Raw genomic sequence first — 19,585 nt, 5'->3', positions numbered from 1 at the left:
AATTGTACAATTTACTCAAGAATTTGTTATTTCTTCAATTCAGTTTTTTTAAACCAATCCTCTTGGCTGCCAGATATCTCGCTTGATAGAGCGGGCACCCATACATGAGGATTTACACCTCAGTGCAGCAGGGTTGGACTCCGACCTGCAGCCTTTTGCTGCATGTCATTCTTCTCTCTCTACCATTTCACGTCTTCAGCTGTCCTATCAGTGAAAGGCCTAAAAATGATCTTTAAAACAATTCTTAGGGATGCTGTTTTTAACTTTGCTGTGAACAAACATAAGTAAGTGTCCTTATCTTATAACAACAGAACATATTCAGTTTTACTCATTCATTTCATCACTTTTAGTTAATGATGTTCTATCAAAGCACGTGAGTGATAAACTGCCAGCATACAGGATATTTTAATTAAATACAAGTATATCAGGACTCTTCTTTTCCTTCTGCTTTGGAGCTCCCTCTTCTGGTTGAGTAAGTGACCTGCCAATAAATGGCTGGGGTGATAACTCTCCAGACACAGCTCTCAAAATAAGTTCAATTTCTTCAATTAACTGTGTTAATGTGTCTTTTTATATTCACAGCTCATTGGTGTTTTAGAGGCAAATTTAAGGAACTTCATAAAGAAAGTACTGCAATTTGGGCAAATACTGACTTTATATGTCTGAGGTTGCTGACACCTCTGAATGTTATTGCACAAAACAAAGAGTTCATTTTATGGCCCAGTACTTACATTGCACGGGCTATTTTAAATGCCAGTTTGAGAACAATTTAATACTCCTATATTTTTGTTTTGTTTTATAATTAAGCAAATGTAAGTGAAGAGTTGAGTTAAGTGGCCTACCGATTAAGATATACTTAAAAACAACCTAAATTTAATTACCTTTTTTTGTTTACTTTTTATTGATCAATTTACACTGTATGAAATCACTGAACACAGACCTGAAATACACACAAACATGCTCAGAACGTGTTCACAAATGGAACAATGTCAGAGTGAGTGGGGAGCTAGTGCTGGACCAGCGCCCTGAGCAGTTAGGGGGATATGGTGCCTTGCTCATGAGCACTTTGGCAGTGCCAAGGAGGTGAACTGGCAGCTTTTCAGCTACAAATACAAACCCTGATTCCCAACCCAACTCCCAACGGACTGAGCTACTGCCACCAATACAGCCAGGTCGGTTGGTATTTCCTTTAGTGCACAGTACAGAGAAAGAACCCTTGAAGTGTTTCGTAATTTGTATTGTGACTGCAAACAGACTTTTTATTTTCCGTGTTTCAAAGTGCAAGTTCAAACCCTTTTTGTGAAAAGGATATGTATGTGTAGGCCTGCTTTGACAGACGTCCCAGCTCACCAATGACACAGGAGAATGACGCTGGAGGCGGAGCCACAATCTCCGGCGGAGGCTGGGTGTCGCCTGACCGGATGATGACAGAAGTTTTCGGTTTAATGTGGCTACTTTTATCAAGCAATCGTACAGCTAAAAACCTTGCCAGTACTCTGAACGCAGACGGGACTCTTGGCTCTAGACTGCCTTTTGTTTTGATCAAATAAACTCACAGAGGCTTGGACAGACTTCTGTGCCATCTGGGAAGTTTTTGCTGGAAAAGAGATCCTTTGGCTCTTGACTTGGGAGCAGAGCAGGATTGAGCCCGCTGGGCTGACCGAGGTGCCGCCATGGGAAACCGGGGAATGGAAGACCTAATTCCCCTCATTAACAAACTCCAGGACGCGTTCAGCTCCATCGGCCAGACCTGCAACTTGGACCTGCCGCAGATAGCGGTCGTCGGCGGACAGAGCGCAGGGAAGAGCTCCGTGTTGGAGAATTTCGTCGGGAGGTTGTACCGTTTATATGTCGTCTTGGAATAATCTGACATTGTGAATGTTCTTATTTTTCTTCTTGTTACTTTCATTACTATTGTCTGTGCCCGTTGCTGTTCTTTAAAGACAGATTACGCCAAGCATTTGCGTAAAAGTGGTCAACTAAGCACTTGGTTACGCGCTCCCAGTTCCTTACGTTCCCCCCCCCCCCCCCATGGATTCTTTCCATTTTGGACCCGGCGTATTCCCGATCCATAAGTACGTATTTAACGCAAAAGAAAACAGCTGTTGGTTGTGAGACAAACACTGAGACGAAATTGGTTAAAAGGTTTACATAAGTAAGTTTAGTCTCTAGCTCCACAACTGTAAAAGGTAACTTTGTCCTCGGGAGCTGTGCTGTCTCTGCTTCATAAAAAGGCCCATTCTGTCACACATTTACAAAGGTTGTTTTTCCGTGAGACTGCTTGCCTGGGGTTGTAAATGCATCTTTATAGGCCTTTCATGACCTAGGCCATGTCAATGTTTTACTTTAATGGTTCAGGTACAAAAAGATTGTTGGCAGTTTTGATGAGGTCATTGACAAATAGATGAAGTGTTGAACACGGTAGGCTACACACGATGATGTATCCCATCCTGCTCTACTGAGTTTCTTGTTGATGTTGATGAAGGAGTATAAAGGAATTTAAATTGTGAACCCCTTTTGATGACAAACAGCATCAAACCAACTTTTCCATTAATGTCATATCTGTTACTCTGCTCAGTTTATAGCAACGTAGAAAATAATCACTCTGTCAATTTCAACAGTTGATACACAAGCCTTGTGAGAAAATCTATTCATGAGAAAAGGGAAGGGAAAGAAAACATGGCTGTGCTGCCACCGTTGAGGCTTAATCAACCGGAGTTATCCATAGCAGCTTTGAGTTTTTATCTCCAAGTGAAGGTGCCCAGAAAAAGGAACACTTTCCTCTTCTACATGTCAGCATGCTTTCACTTGCTGTCCAAGTGATAGGGAATGTTGATAAGCCAGACATGTCTCCTTTTTTTCCTGTTGCCTTTTGTCTCCGAGTCCCAAGCAGTGGCTTGGGGAGACAGTAGGGGCATTGATGTGTTTGTGCCGGGGTCATCAGTGATGTCACCAGCTGCACTGTCATGTGTATATGACACACTGGGTACCAGATACCCACAAAAGGCTACTTAGCTGTTTTTTTGTGTTTGGTAATTAGGCTACTGACATGCAAAAGTATAACACTCGCTCGTGACATCAGTTTATTTATCAATTTTCAGTTAGTTAGAGTATGTTTTAGTCAGTAGGGTTGAAAAAAAAATCTTAGATACATCGTGATTCTCTCTAGAACGATTCAATGCTCGGTTCTGATAAGTTAATAATCAGTATTTTTTTAAGTTACTGTCTCCAGACATTTACAAATTTGAAAACAGAGTGACTGAAAAAAGATGGAATAATGGACAACAACTTAGAGTTTAAGAAAGAGTGCGGAAAAAAAAAAACACACACAAAAATGTCCAAAAGGAAGAAAAAAAATAAGGTTGGATATATATACGCATGATCTAATAGGGCATACATAAAATAATTAGGCAAAACACATATAGGCTGTTGATATCCTTTATCACACTACATCTGACCACCCCATGTTTCATGTTCTAAGAAGCCAATTATCTACCTTTACATGACTGAGCCGGACATGGAAGATTACTGTGAGAGAAAGGGACTTTCACAAGCATGTTAAAAGCTTGAGCATGGAATGGCTACAAAATAAAAATATCAGTAGACAAAACATTTCATGAAAACTTGGGTCTGACAAATACTGCATACGTCAAAATCTAACAGACTCAGATGTATATGTATTTTGTTTTATTACGCATGGAAACGTACATAAAAAAATCATTGCATCGATATGCATTGATAATCAGGTTAGAATCGAATTGTTGGCCTCTGAATCGGAATCGAATCATGAGGTGCTCAGGGGTTCCCACCCTTATTAGTCAGTCAGTGCTACAACTTATTATTATTTAAATTATTCATCAATCTATTTACGATCAGTCTGAAAATATAGGCCAATTATTTCCAACCTGTGGGTTTAGACTCCTTCAATAGGTCACAACATTATTCTGAGGTTCACAAGAATAATGAGATAATCTGAGTTGTTTTGGGCAGGCATCACTTTTTGTTCATATGTAAGCTATGACAGGAGGCGGCAAGTATAGTCACTGCTTAATTTTAAAGGGGCAAATGCCAGAAAGGTTACTTTCATTATTGAAATCTATTCACCTTTTAAATGTCTTGTTTTTTCCAACCAACAGTCCAAAAATAAAATATTTTCAGTCTGCAGAGGCAGAAAAGCACCAAATTCTCACAGTCAAGAAATCTGTAACCAGAAAATATTTGGCATTTTGACTGAATGGGGGCAGTTGATAACCACTGATTTATACTGTTGAAGTGTGAAATATATAACAATCAGAGTCCAAATCTTCCCTTTTGAGGAGCTGTTACCAGCACATTTGGATGGGATGTTTACCGGGTAAATGACACAATGATTTAATTGATTAACTGTCTTGTTGGTAATTGTGTTATTTATGATGTGCTTTCATAAGTGACAAGAGGAGATGAGGAAAGAGAATCCCTGTTGTGTAACATCCTGACTGCTCTGTCAGCAGTGGACAACATGCTGTGTGTGTGTGTGTGTGTGTGTGTGTGTGTGTGTGTGTGTGTGTGTGTGTGTGTGTGTGTGTGTGTGTGTGTGTGTGTGTGTGTGTGTGTGTGTGTGTGTGGCCTGCTTACCTTACACTCGGATTCATCTCAGACTTTGCTGCTGACCTGGCAAACACACAGACAGAAGGACAGACATACAAAGACATATTCTCGTAGCCTAAAGAAATGTGTAGTCAGTGACCTGGAAATGATGTCAATTCTATCGACCAGGAGTTTCCATTCTGATGAATGTGTATATAATGAGAAGGGCAGACAGCGAGACATGTTTCGTTGTCTTTGCACTATTTATAATGAATAGGGTTGTAAGTCAATCTTTGCCTTGCATCAATAATGCACACATGTACATGCGTAGACAGTGGGGATCAATTTTAAAGCTTGTAGTCTTATTAGACATGAGAATGTTTGAAGACCAAATCCTTACAGAAACCCCATGTTTGTATTTATTTACTGAGAAAATGCATCATGTTGCGGAATAATTAATCAGGGTTTAATGATGAATGCGCTGGATTTCTCTTGTTCTTATTTTAACACATCTGTCAGCCAACAGCCATTTATTAATCTTTCTCTGTCTCTCTCAGGGACTTCTTGCCCAGAGGATCTGGCATTGTCACCCGTCGTCCTCTCATCCTCCAGCTGGTTAACAGTAAAGTAGGCAAGTTGTATGCATGAGTCTTAACAGTCGGGAACGGGTTTGTGCTCTTAAATCCAGGCGTTTCAAGACAAGCTTTCTCAAAAATGTTCATTACAATCCGTTATTATTAGCTTGATAAAACATGTTTTATGTTTTTATACCTTACTGCACTGCTACTCTTTCTGCCATCTCTCTTTCCCCTATCTTATCGTATTTGTTTCTTTAGTTATCCATTGCCCTCTCTCATGTCTATATCTCTCATTTCTTCCATGCAGAATATGCAGAGTTCCTGCACTGTAAGGGACGTAAGTTTGTGGACTTTGACGAGGTCCGTCTGGAGATTGAAGCAGAGACTGACCGCATCACCGGATCCAACAAGGGCATCTCCGCCATCCCTATCAACCTCCGCGTCTACTCTCCTAATGGTAACACAAACATACAAACTCAGCCGATTGGGTGCAAGGTTTTAACCCTTTATTGATTGCGTTCCTTCCTTCTACCCCTCAACACCTCGCAGTGCTGAATCTGACCCTGATTGACCTGCCGGGAATGACAAAAGTTGCCGTGGGAGACCAGCCTCAGGACATTGAGCACCAGATCAGGGACATGCTGTTGCAGTTCATCACCAAGGAGAGCTGTCTGATCCTGGCTGTCACCCCGGCCAACACTGACCTGGCCAACTCCGACGCCCTTAAGATTTCCAAGGAAGTTGACCCTCAGGGTAAGGGGAATTTGTGAGACCTTGAGGACAGTTTGTGTTTGTGTGTAAGATCATGTTAATTTCTTTATCTTTTGCTACCTATTCTCTGGATATTTTTTGAAATGTTACCACTTTTTGGCTGTAATTTGGTACAAAGCTAATTACTTTTCATTGTATCTTGCAAATGTAATCACTCTTCTTCTTTCTATTAATCTTTGGCTCAGTGCAGGAGCCAGCTTGTCAGAGTAATTAACAGTCACATTATTAAAAGACTTCCTGGCTGCATAGATGTATTACATAAGATTAGAAGACACCTAATTAAATTTAATCAGCCCCACCTGTGGCCTTCTTTCATTCAATACAGGACATGCTAATAAATGTAGAGGTTTGTAACTGTCTGGCTGCAGCTTATCAGTTTTTGCTCAAAGCTTTAACTAATGCCACCATCATAACAATATACTAATTTAGCTAATACTCTAAAACTAATGGCATTCCAAACCAGCCTCAGCTGAACACTGTGTTAAGTGCTACTGCCATACTAGTCTCAGCACAAGATGTTGAACAAATTGGGAAACGTTTTACCTGCTAAACATCAGCGTGTTAGCATTGTCCTTTTGAGCATGTTAGCATGCTGGTGTAAGCAGTTAGCTCAGAGCTAAATGCAGCCTCATGGAGCTGTGTGTAGGTTTGTAATAGACTTCAAAACTGTGCCATCACACTGTTCCACTGTGGGTTATTATAATGTAACTGCCTTAACAATATGATCAAATTACTTGTGTAAATCCTAAAAGCCCTGTTCCATGTTTGAATTAAGAACATCCGTATTTAACTCTGATTACTTGTACTATTAGCAATGATGCCTTTGTCTTTAGGTCTACGGACCATTGGTGTTATCACTAAGCTGGACCTGATGGATGAGGGGACGGATGCAAGAGACATCCTGGAAAACAAACTGCTGCCGCTTCGCAGAGGTGAGACCACACACACACACTCACACACACATATCGTCCTTTGATTTTTACAGAACAGCTGAAGACATGAAAGGGGAGAGAGAGGGGGAATGATATGCAGCATTACAAATATACAAATATAATGCATTCGTATTCTACAACACTGCTATTTCCAACTGGGGACTGGTAAAAACAACAGTTTATCCACTCACACATACACACACACACACACACACACACACACACACACACACACACACACACACACACACACTCATTACTTTTCCACATTGACTTTGAAATGTATCAATTCATATATTGTTAAATTGACTAACAGGTCTAATTGCTTTGTTTTACATCCAGATGAACAGCCTTTAATCAACAGTTCTCCAATTTTAAAAGTCATCATCATTTAATACTGATACTGATACGAATATTTGGTTATTTAAAAATCCAATATACCGGCTGATATATATTAAAAATAAATATTTCAGAAACGCATTTCAAAACAGATTTGCCTAACATTAGTTATTTGTGAGTTAGTTCTCACTAAAATAATATGATAATAATTAGTTTTATTGTCACAACAGAACAGAGGAACATCAAAATATATTAAAGTTCTGATAAATAAAATGTCTAAAAATACAAACTTAAGATATGAAAATGAAAGCCCTTTGAACAAAAACACATTAACAAAAAACAATAATCAGTGTTTCCAACAGAGACATTGTAGAGCGCCCTCTGGTGGACAAACTATGCAACACCAACATTCATAAGGTTGACAGTCCGTTTTTATTGTTTAAATATTAATTTATCAGAATCATTTATTTGTCATTATAAATGATTCAGACAAACAAAAAAACCGATAGATTGGGAAATGCCTAATATCGACCGATAATATCGGCCCGCCAATCTGTCGGTCGGGCTCTAGTAAGCGGCCTACTGTTCAGCCGTTAAAACAATTCCTTTTTTCCATGTCTGTATTTACTTTAGGTTACATTGGGGTGGTGAACCGCAGTCAAAAGGATATCGATGGGAAGAAAGATATCCGTGCTGCTTTGGCGGCTGAGAGAAAGTTCTTCCTGTCCCACCCTGGGTACAGACACATTGCAGAACGCATGGGCACTCCACACCTGCAGAAGACCCTCAATCAGGTGAGACGCACATGATCATATGTACATGCACATACAGACCACATTCAGTGTAGGCTCTTGCCATCCATTTTTTGCGGCAAAAATCACACGGCGATAAGTTGTTGAAGGTTGAATTGGTTGCTAATGTGCAGGGCTGAACATATTATTTCTGGCATGTCTTCCTTTTACTGTGTAATGGATGATGTGCTGCACTGAACTTAAATTACATTAATCCATTGAGTAAGTGAGTGTATGTTTTAACTTGGATTGATTTTTCTGTCACTCATTGTTAATTTTTTATTTTAAGAAAAAGCACACATAAAAGATCTCCTCAGCATTAAAATGATTCCTTAAGTCATAATAAAAAGTAAGTGACTTTGGGAAAAATCTATTATTTTTGTGCCTCTCCAGCAACTTACCAACCACATCCGCGACACGTTGCCCGGGTTACGCAGCAAGCTGCAAAGCCAGCTGTTATCACTGGAGAAAGAGGTGGAAGAGTACAAGAATTTCCGCCCTGACGACCCAACACGCAAGACCAAGGCCTTGCTCCAGTCAGTACACACACACACACACACGCAGACATACAAATACATTAATCCAAGAAGTTAAGCACTATGTACAATCTGTAGGATGGTGCAGCAGTTTGGCGTGGATTTTGAGAAGTGCATCGAGGGGTCTGGGGATCAGGTGGACACCTCCAACTTGTCAGGTGGTGCAAAGATCAACCGCATCTTCCATGAGCGCTTTCCCTTTGAGCTGGTGAAGGTGACAAGTTCTATGAATTTTCATCATGATTATTATCATAAGTCTTTTTTATAGATTTAGTAGTTACATTAAAGTTATATGCCACACATTTTTGTATGTGTCATTTAGATTGGCAAGGAATTGATCTTACCATTAACAGGGGAATCAACTGTGGCAAAGGATATCTTGTTTTGAAGGGTAACCAAGCTGTCATAGTTAAGTTAATAATGACTGTTTTGTATTTAAAATACTGATGTGGCAATCCTTATAAATACCGGTGTCATACTGGAACTATGTTGCCTTTGCTCACTCATAAATCCAACAGAAAACAACAGACTAAACCCACAGACTATCCTTCTTTTCTAGTCTCATGTTTGTCTGCCTGTCAGCTTATGTTTGGCAATAGGAAGCAGTATTCATTTTCAATAGCACAAATCAAATATAAGCTGTTTTTGCCCTGTCTAAGATGGAGTTTGATGAGAAGGAGCTGAGGAAAGAGATCAGTTACGCCATCAAGAACATCCACGGAGTCAGGCAAGCCTCCAAACAGCACATCACATGGCTCACACATGTACCTTCGCTATCTTTATGTCTGCTCACCTATCTGTCAGTTTTTTCCCCGTTTGTTTGTGTCCATTCAGCTTTATAAAGACGGACAGTCTTCTCCGTCTTCAAGTGTCTCTTGTTTTTCACATCTACATTAAGTGTGCTGTCTCTGTCTGACTTTGTTTTCTTTCATTTGTGAGCAGTTTTTATTTAGCCTCCATGGCTGCTTGTTGGCCTCATGGCTGTCTTTTACTTCAGTTTTTCTTCCACTACTTCTCATTTGGTTTTCCTCAGTGTGTCTCTTTGTGTTTTCCTCCATCCGTGTGCCCGTTTCACACTCTTCCTGTGTGTCTATCTACCCCCTTCTCCACGTGTCCATGTCTGTCTTGTCTGTATGTCCTTCAGGACAGGCCTGTTCACCCCAGACCTGGCGTTTGAGGCAATAGTGAAAAAGCAGATCATTAAGCTGAAAGAGCCCTGTCTGAAATGCATCGACCTGGTCATCCAGGAGCTCATCAACACAGTCAGACAGTGCACCAATAAGGTATCACTGCATGGTCTCCTGCTTGGCTGCCACACCCGTACATACACACCACAGAGACCAGCCAGCTTTAAAGCTGCCAGGAGCCATTTTGGTGCCAAAATTTGCTTTTTAGAAAGCAGCCGTTTTAGTTTTTTTTAAGCATAATTTTGGCATCTTGGGTTGAAAAATAAAATGGATGAATTCAAAGAAGGCCTCAATTTATACAGCCCGCTTTAAAGTTCACTTGCATAAATATCCGTGTATATTTGAATGTTTTGGCTGTACTGCAGTGCACTGGAGTGGTGTCTCTGAGAGGCTGTGTGGTTAGATACCGACATGCTGTAACATGTTCCTGTACAGGTCCTTTTCAAAACAAGCTGCAGGTTTGGTTTTAGGCTACAGATGAAACAAGACATAAGACTTTAAAGCCATTGCTAGCGGCTCTGCGAGACTGTATTTTATTGGTGATTTGAACTAAATGCTAACATCTGCATGCTTACATGCCAATGTTTAGCAGGCATAGTGTTTACCCTGTTCACCATCTTAGTTTAGAGTGTAAGCATGCTGACATTTGCTAGTACTAGTATGTTAGTTAGTTGAAGTTAAAATGTTGACCAGATGGTGGCGCTAGAGGAAATTTAGGGGATCACTAAGTGATTAGGATTCATCGTCTGGGAAACATGAATTTTTCAAAAACAAATTCATGGCAATCTATCCAAAAGTTGTTGAAGTCCTGACCAAAGTGGAGGCCCGACTGACATTGCCACCCATGGCTAAAAAGCTGTGGGCTGACTCTGAGATACACATGAACACTTCTAAGAACCTGGAGCTTGTTTCTGTTCTGTACATGAAGCAGAACTAACTAAATACCTGTTTTTCTTGTTATATTCCTCACTCTTCATCATTCTTTTCCTTTTTGAAAGTCATTCTTTCCCCCCTCCAAACTATTCTATCCAACATGGGTTTTCATGTTTCTGCCACTGTTCCCTGTTTTCTCATCATGGCCCATACTACACCGCCTCCTTCTTTCACCTGACGTAAATGCCTCACCACAGGACAGGCCTGTTCACCCCAGACTTGGCGTTTGAGGCCATAGTGAAAAAGCAGATCATTAAGCTGAAAGACCCCTGTCTGAAATGCGTCGACCTCGTTGTCACTGAGCTTGCCGCCCTGATCAGGAAGTGCACTGAAAAGGTAAACAGGAACAGTGGAGGGGCAGATTTAAACGTGATGAATACAGAGAGAGAGTGAAGGGGGAAAAAACTGTGAGTGATTGAGAGCAGTCATAGAAAGGAAAAGAAAATCACAAAAAATGTAATCAACTAACTTGTCACTTGTCTATCGTTGTTGATCATTTCCCCTCACCGCTTCTTGAAGGCTTACAGTACCACCTTACCCTGTGGTTCCTTCTTTAATGACAAATCTAAAATATCCCTTTCCCATTCTGATCCTGGACCCCTAACAGCCCACTTACCCCATCAGCACTGTGATTGGTAATTAACGTAACAACCCCTCACCCTGCCTCACTTTTCAAATCAGATACCCGCTCTGATGCTAAGAAAGGCTGATTAGAAATGGCACAACTGTGGCTGTTTTCCACCCTGTCTTGTCAATGGAGATGTCATTGTATTTCGCCTGGGATACACCCTTTCTGCACCATTGACACCAATAATGTAACCCCCTACACAACTCCACCCGACCCCACTCAATCTTCACCTCTTTCTTGACTTTAACCTGATCTTTTTTTTCCCACATACTCTCTAATTTTTTTGAAACTTCTGTCAGCTCGAGGTGAATACGTTTTGCTAAAGCTTAGTTTCACTACACTTATTACACACTATCAAAACATCTAGAGCTGACAAGAAATCTCAAGCTGACATGGAGCTCATTAGTGCATGCCTCGTCAGTCTTAATGTGTCAGATTTGCTACTGTATATTTACTGTCTGTTGTTGGGTGTAGCTGATTATGTGTACACAGTGTTTGCAGTGTGAGCCGACACAGGTGTGTGTGTTTCCTATAATTACGGTGCCTGCAGTGTGTTTTTTTTTTTCTGTGTGGCTCTGCAGCTGGGATCGTACCCTCGACTGAGAGAAGAGACGGAGAGAATTGTCACCACCTACGTCAGAGAGAGAGACAGCAAGACCAAAGACCAGGTGTGTGAGAGAGAGACAGAGATGCAGCCCACCTGTACATTTGTACAGTCTGCCTTCTTTGTGTACATAACGTGACATTTTTTGGCCCTCAGGTGTTGCTGTTGATTGATATCGAGCTCTCCTACATCAACACTAATCATGAGGACTTCATTGGATTTGCCAAGTAAGATACTTTTTTGTATGATACTTCTTCATGAGTTTATTTGAGGCTAGTGCTAATGTTGATATTTCAGAGTTAAAGAGTCATAATTATATTCACCTGTTAATTATATCAAATATTTTTTATTTATCTTTGGCATTTTTTAAAAAACGTATATGTGGACAAACAGTATGTCTACAGTTGCACCAGTTACTAGTCATTTTAAAGGGATAGTTCTGTTTTTTCAGATGAATGTTGTTCCTAAGCTTTCCTTCTAACTTTGACTAGCTCTAAATTAGGGACATACACATAAAACGTTGTTTTATTGTGTATTATATTTGATTGTTTACTCGTGTACTCAGCCTACAAGAAACATTTTTTTCTAAAGATATCCACAAATACAACAATTAGAAAATTTGGTGTAACCATTCTGCTTCTGTGACTTTGGGTACAGAACTGAAATGATGACTCAATTAATTGTTTGGGCAATGGACAGAAAATGAATCGTCAACCATTTCGAGAATACATGAGTCATTCAAATCAAGACTTTCCAGTTCCAGCCTCTCAATTGAATGGATTTTCTGGTTTTCTTTTTCATGTGTAACTAAATTGAATGTCTTTTTTGTTTGTTTTCTGTATTGAATGGTTTTAGACTGTTGATCAGACAAAATAAGGAGTTTTGAGACTTCATGTGGGGCTTTAAAGGTGCACTACGAGTTCCTGAATGGTCACTTCTGTTGACGTTCCAAGTAAATTTCAAGCAAATCATATCAAGCTCACGCCACCCCCATGTTATCTTAACTGTCATGACTAACTGACCAACTGTCACTAACCCCCACCCTCTTCCCCTACCATCTTGTTGGTGATTGGCTGGAGTATTTTGTTGTGTTTGGGTGCCTATCCTGTGTTTGTTTGACGTCTATGACCCCTGTGTTGTCTCCTGAGACAGGGCTTTTTCACAGTGTATTCAGTGGGCAGGCAGCTAGCGGATCAAGGAGAGATGCCTACAATTTGAGACACAAATGAATTTGCGCTGAAACCATGCATGAAGTCATAGTGCACCTTTTAAGAAATAAGAAAGAGGGAACTTTTCACTATTTCTGAAATCTTATCAACCAAAAATAACTACAGTAAGAAAATGGTATAGAATAATAAATGGTGAAAACAATTATTAGTTGAAGCCTTAGGTTATTGTATTATAGTAGAAATATCTAAACAATAAAATATGCTTGGATATTATACTGGAGTTTATGTTATTGAATCTTTCTCCTGCAGTGCCCAGCAAAGGACCACTGCCAACGCCACCAAGAAGAGGGTCATGCCCAATCAGGTAACTCACCTGTTTAAACAGATACACTGCTGCTGGAGCTGCTTTCTTTACATCTGCTGCTTTTTTATTTCCTGTTCTCTCTGTTGTTGTCTCAGCCCCTCTGTCATTGTTGCCCTTTGTTGCTTCACATTTACACACTCTTGTCTGTGCCCCTATTGTCTTTATTTCCCTTTTCTCTTTCTCTGCTTCTGTTCCTCCTTTGTATGGCCCAGGGAGAGATTCTTGTAAGTACCATACCCCCTCTGCACCTTCACTTCCTCTTTGAGTGGGTAGGAGAGTCAACGGCCATTCAGACCATGTCCAGAAAATGAGATTTGAGCACCTTGATGAAGAAGAGGGAAGTGAAAGAGTTCCACTCATGGATGTATCATGACAACTGGATACCATGTCCCAAGATAGCAGCCTTTCATTCCAGTTTCAAAGTTTCTCACCCAGTGACAAGGCCTGTTTTGATTCTGTATTCCTTTTGTCATACTTGTGATATGATGGAACGTAAGCAGTCTGCTTGTTATCCGTGTATCTTACTCTTACACAGCGGTGTGAACAAATAAAGTGGGTGGGTCACAAAGTAAGCAACAGCCAGAAGTTTGAATTCATAACGGGACTGTGAGCTTCAGCCCTCATTATACCGTTTACATATAGAGTCATCCTGCAGAGTCTTATATTGCATACGATCATTGGGGTTATTTAACTATGAAATGCGTGCATTGGCATTAGATTGGCCTACTTAAAGATAGACTGGATGTCTGAAATGAATCACACAAAAAAATCCTCCTCTTTAGTTCCTACCTTGTCTATCCCTAAATGGGCCTGATCATAATGGGAAACTTTGGAGAATACGCCATTTAGGCCAAGGAGAATTTTAAAGGCACTTAAATGCACAATTGTCCCTGAGACAAATTGGGGCACAGCTGACTCTTCAGCCCTACAATACCGGGTATTGCATATGTCCGCTTATTATTCCTGTGTCTGTTCCCTTTGTCTTCTTGTCCGTCAGTCTGACAGAGAGAGGGATGCAGAGAAGGTGACTTTCCATTGGAGTCTTTAATCACCTATTTTCTATCTCTCAGTTTGTCGTGTAATATCACACAGTATGGGTTGTTCTGAATGCACTGTGCTCTCTTTAAAAAATTAAGAATACTGTTGCACTTGCATGGCTGTTGTGCTGTATTTTGATGCCAATTTTTGGTATATGTCAATTGTCTTCATTTGTTTTTTAGTATTGTGTCAGCTTTCCAAAGGTGCATATTGCCCCTCTTGTGGGGTTTGCAGTTTAGTCAACTGTTGGATTCATGTGTGCAGGTGATCCGCAGAGGCTGGCTCACTATTAACATCAGTATCATGAAGGGAGGATCCAAGGACTACTGGTTTGTCCTGACTGCTGAGTCTCTCTCCTGGTACAAAGATGAGGAGGTAAGACTGCTTACAGTACAGGACAGTAAATGCTTAAAAATGTATAGTTTACTTGTCTTAATTCTGTGGGATATAGAGACTGTGGCCTTGTTTTCAAAGACAAAAGTTTCAGCATCTGTTCAGTGAGTTCTTATTATAACTCTGCAGTAAAACTGTAGTCATTTTGTGTCATGGTATAGTAAAATCATACTTTTTGTACTAGTTGAGTTGAGGGTTTATTTGTTATAGTCTGCCTTCTTTTATATTTGTCATTACATCACTGTTTTATCAGGAGAAAGAGAAGAAGTACATGCTGCCTCTTGACAACCTGAAGCTGAGAGATGTGGAGAAGGGCTTCATGTCCAGCAAACATGTCTTTGCCATCTTCAATACTGAACAGAGGTGTGGATGCTTTATGATCCTATAAAACAATCATGTTCATGGTGTTTGTTCTAATCTTTGGTTAATGTGTCTTACAGGAATGTTTATAAAGACCTGCGTCAGATTGAGCTGGCATGTGACACTCAGGAGGATGTGGACAGCTGGAAGGCTTCATTTCTCAGAGCTGGTGTATACCCAGAGAAAGACCAGGTATAGCACAAATGCTCTTTTTTCAGCAGTACCCTGTTCCACATTCTCATTAATTAACTGTCCTGCTGGTCCAGGTGCACACTTGGAATTTCCAGTATATTTAGTTAATTTACTAAAAAGAGTATATCAAGTGTCATTCATGATAAAAAAATGCTGGTGTAATGTAGATGGAAGGCTAAAATCGGAAGTATTTCTCTATAAAGGTAAATAGTCAAGAACTCCAACAATTTAAAGTTAAACAAAACACATCGTCAGTCGTTATTATTTGATATAATTTTTAAGTTTTACACTCAAAAACTCAGCTTACCTGCTTCACCATGATTGTTTCTACCAGCTGTCTAATTCAAATATTGCTTCATCAGGTTGCTGCACAGAGGTGTGCGACATCACATTTTTTACATTAAACCAGTATGACGTGTGAAATACACCTACATGTGAAATCACTAAAATGGTGTCTGACATTGGCAGACAATAGTGTGTTTGTTTAACACATAACAATCACACAAACAATACATATCTGCTTTTGCATCCCTCACATCTCCTTCTCTGTCTTGGTCCCCTCCAGCCTGAGAGCGAAGACACGATGAATTCTAGCGACACTGTGTCCATGGACCCGCAGCTGGAACGACAGGTGGAGACCATCCGCAACCTCGTGGACTCGTACATTGGCATTGTCAACAAGTCCATCAGAGACCTCATGCCCAAGACCATCATGCACCTCATGATCAATAGTGTACGTGTTCTGCTTTATCTGTCTCTTCTTCCATTGGTCATACTCTAGACCTACTCTTCCTCAAGGTATCTATGATTACAATTCCCCAAGTTCTGACTTTTTTGTTTTCATGTTTGTTTTTTGTTTGTTGTTTAATTTTGTATGTGTTTTTAGTAAGTATTCATGTATTGCTCTGCTGATGGATATGGGTGTGTGTGTTTTAGTAAGTACTCATGTACTGCCCTGCTGATGGATTGGTGATGGGAGGGTACCTTTTTTATTTATCTAAAGTACTATACAAACACCGTTTGATTGATTTGATACTATAGAGAGGTACGAGAAATTAGTTGGAAAGTAATGTATCCGTAACATGAGTCACTCTGTCTGGCATAGTCTCGCTGTCTAGCTGTAACTTCCTTTTTTTGTGTCCCATCTCCAGGCGAAGGACTTCATCCACTCTGAGCTATTGGCCTACCTGTACTCGGCCGGGGACCAGGGCAGTTTGATGGAGGAGTCAGCAGAGCAGGCTCAGAGGAGAGATGAGATGCTGAGGATGTATCATGCTTTGAAAGAGGCCCTGGTCCTTATAGGAGACATCAGCACCACCACTATTTCAACCCCAGTGCCTCCACCGGTAGACGACAACTGGATTCCCAAGGATCCAAGGTAACAAACATGACTAACCACAAATTTATCGGCCAATTGCTATATTGGTATCTTTGTAAGTAACAAGAAATGTCAGAAATGCAGAACTTGGTTTGAGGTATTTAGAACAGTGTCGCCATTAAATAGTTTTGCCACCAGAGGACACTAACTCTTAATTTTTCTACTGTACAATGTTTTTTTTGTACAGTGTGTCCCCTACACATTCTTTAAAAAAAAGATTGCTGTTCATGTTATGTGTTTATGTAAAAAATGAATTACTATTTCACACAGTCAACCACAAGACATCTATCTCTTAATCAGCATCACATTATTTCTTCGTATATTTACACTTGCACACCAAAAATAGCTTCAGTTTATTGTAACCAGATGCAAATAAATGAAATAAGTTGTCAAACTCCACTTAAATAAAATGTACTTGCATTTAAGCATATAATCCTAATTGCAACCATAATTTCTGCATAATCCGCAAACCCAAAATATGCATAAAACCTCTTTTTGAATTTATTATGATAATATTACCAGAACATAAATATATGATAAAATAATATAGATAATAAAAAATGCTTTATTGGCTCTTACAGGTCCTTATTTGGATAATACCATTATTAATAATCCACAGTGATCTATTTCTGTAATGCTACCAGTCTTAATTGAACTGAAGGTTTACATCTCACCTTGAAATGTAATTTAGTAGCATTCTGTATCTCTGTCTCAGTCCTCCACCGGCTTCCCGCCCTGCCTCAGCAACAGCGCCCCCTCCCAGCCGACCCCCGGCAGTGAGGGGGCCCACTCCGGGTCCTCCACCTCCTCTCAACCCCTCACCAGCCTTCGGAGCCCCGCCCGTGCCGTCTCGGCCACCGGGCCAAACAGCCTACGCAGGCGATCCCAACTCTGGTGTTACGCCTCTTGTCCCTTCCAGGCCGGCCCGCGTGCCTCCTGCCCTGCCGCCTGGGATTCCCAGGTGAAATCACACACACACACACACACACATACACACACAACTTGATCCATCTTGGGGCTTGTGGTATTGGTGCAAGTTGCTGGGACAATTGAGACTGCTGGTGAAGGGTTGTACTGGATGTTCTGGCTTTTGGTGTTTTGGGAATGTTTGGTGCATGACTGATGAAATTTTGCCTTGCATGTTTTCCTCCCCCTCCCCCTCCCCCTCCCCTTCCTCCTCTCTCTTCCTGCAGCAGACGACCCCCGGCTGCCCCCAACCGACCCACCATCATACGTCCTTCAGAGCCCTCCTTGCTTGACTAGAAACACACATTAAAACACCTTTCTTTATGTTTACACATTTATATTTCTTTTGAGCAGATACTTTTCTTTTTTCCTGTATATTCCTATATCTACAGACTTTGTCCTACTGTAATTGATAATTTGATGCTGTTTCAGTCTGTGCATGTCAGAAGCATTTTGTGTGTACTTCTGACTTAATGTGTAGGTAGCTTTTTTTAACAAAGAATATGATGACATGCATGCAGTGTCATGAAAAGGGATACATTTGATGATTTTATTGACTTAAAGGTTATGAACCAGCAAGTCATCTTGAATTGTACTTGTTTCATTTAAAATGACATGTGTCTTAAACAATATACGATTCATAACTTTTCTATAATGTAAGACAACTTATTTAGAAGTCATGTTTTTGTGAGTTGTATACTTGCTAACGTTTTGTCAACAATCTCACACACTAAGCACCTCATTAAGGAAGCAGCACTTTTTCATACGGTCCTTATTTTCTCTTTATTGTTGGTAGATTTCAAAGCCTTGAACTGAGCTTATTAAAATTAGACTGATCAATGGTGTATACTTCAATATTATGGCTAATTATTTAATTACAACAAAATTCCAAGTATTAGGTAGTTTTTTTTGGCGTTTCTCCTGTTGGGAGAAAGCACAGCAGCAGTGGGTGTGTTGTGTCTTCTAGTGTATTACTTATTATACACTATTTGATAGAGTGACCGTTCCCAGTGAAACATCCCAACACTTACCTGCCGCCCACCACTGCTCATTTGTGTTGAAATTTGTATTCAAGTGCCTTGAGCATAAGTTATTTTGTAATAACTTACCACCTTAAAAAAAGCCATAATAAAAAATAAGAATCAGGCAAGAAAAAGGGCCTCTATTTCAGAAACTGTGTAAAATAATATACCGAATAAAGGAATAGAAGGTGTGGTGGCTAGTGCTTGTTTTTGCTGCAGTTTCCATCCATATAGGCTTGCATTGCCACACCTATCTCCACATTGCTGTAGAGTAACCATGCACATGAAAGCAAACATGTACAGTACTTCGTGTCACGTAAAAAACAACCATTACATACCCTTTCTAAGACCTTTTCACTTGTATGTTAGTCAAATGGAGACAGTCATGCAGAACAAGAACGTTTCACTTTTCTATGTGCAGCCTGGCATGACCTCCCTTCCTTCCTATCCTACTGTATGATGGGACTGTGGGTTCCCATGGTAACCATGGTTGCCAGTGGCAACACACAGTAAAGAAAGTGTTACTCATTGCTTTTTGGGCAGTTCATAGAGCCAGGCAGGATTGAATAAAGACATCTAATCCTACTTCTGTTTTCCAACACTTCTTTCCTTACCCATTGTGTCTGCCAGCTGCTACCGATCCACTTATGATCAGAAACTGATCATACATATCTTTTCACACAGGCGACCTCCACAAGCCCCCTTTCATCACAACCAATGGTGAAGGAAACTCCAACTTGGACTTTGTAGCCACGCAGTGGGTTCAGTTAGCACAAGCTGGAAGAGTCTGGCTTTAGAAGTTCAGTTTATGTTGTCTAGAGCTATTTCCTATGTTGTC

The 19,585-nt window shown here is 40.4% G+C and overlaps 1 protein-coding gene across 4 annotated transcripts; it reads left to right on the top strand.

Moving 5' to 3' along the window:
• Positions 1 to 1,376: 1,376 nt before the first annotated feature.
• LOC117958897 (dynamin-2-like) lies at positions 1,377 to 18,935 on the top strand. Of its 4 annotated transcripts, none has more exons than XM_034895630.1 (20): positions 1,377 to 1,834; positions 5,124 to 5,197; positions 5,452 to 5,601; positions 5,694 to 5,897; positions 6,749 to 6,847; positions 7,820 to 7,980; positions 8,371 to 8,513; positions 8,592 to 8,727; positions 9,173 to 9,240; positions 10,831 to 10,969; positions 11,843 to 11,929; positions 12,022 to 12,092; positions 13,344 to 13,398; positions 14,701 to 14,811; positions 15,083 to 15,192; positions 15,270 to 15,381; positions 15,947 to 16,114; positions 16,533 to 16,759; positions 17,475 to 17,720; positions 17,956 to 18,935. In XM_034895630.1, exons 1-20 carry the CDS (start codon positions 1,674 to 1,676, stop codon positions 18,020 to 18,022), a joined length of 2,589 nt encoding a protein of 862 aa, XP_034751521.1. In that variant the 5' UTR covers positions 1,377 to 1,673; the 3' UTR covers positions 18,023 to 18,935. The 4 variants fall into 4 exon arrangements, with proteins under 4 accessions (XP_034751521.1, XP_034751511.1, XP_034751530.1 ...); XM_034895620.1 differs by having other exon boundaries at positions 17,953 to 18,935; XM_034895639.1 differs by lacking the exon at positions 10,831 to 10,969 and adding an exon at positions 9,658 to 9,796 and having other exon boundaries at positions 1,378 to 1,834.
• The last annotated feature ends 650 nt before the right edge of the window (positions 18,936 to 19,585 follow it).

The sequence above is a fragment of the Etheostoma cragini genome, chromosome 2, assembly GCF_013103735.1.
Source record: "Etheostoma cragini isolate CJK2018 chromosome 2, CSU_Ecrag_1.0, whole genome shotgun sequence".
Taxonomy (NCBI): Eukaryota; Metazoa; Chordata; class Actinopteri; order Perciformes; family Percidae; genus Etheostoma; species Etheostoma cragini.
The sequence above is the reverse complement of the archived record's forward strand: the minus strand, read 5'-3'. Positions and strand labels throughout refer to the sequence as shown.

Coding starts and splice junctions, on each gene's coding strand:
- LOC117958897 (XM_034895620.1), top strand. CDS start 1,674: ATGGGAAACCGGGGAATGGAAGACCTAATTCCCCTCATTAACAAACTC. Junction 5,602..5,693: donor CCGCGTCTACTCTCCTAATG/GTAACACAAACA, acceptor AACACCTCGCAG/TGCTGAATCTGACCCTGATT. Junction 10,970..11,842: donor TCAGGAAGTGCACTGAAAAG/GTAAACAGGAAC, acceptor GTGGCTCTGCAG/CTGGGATCGTACCCTCGACT.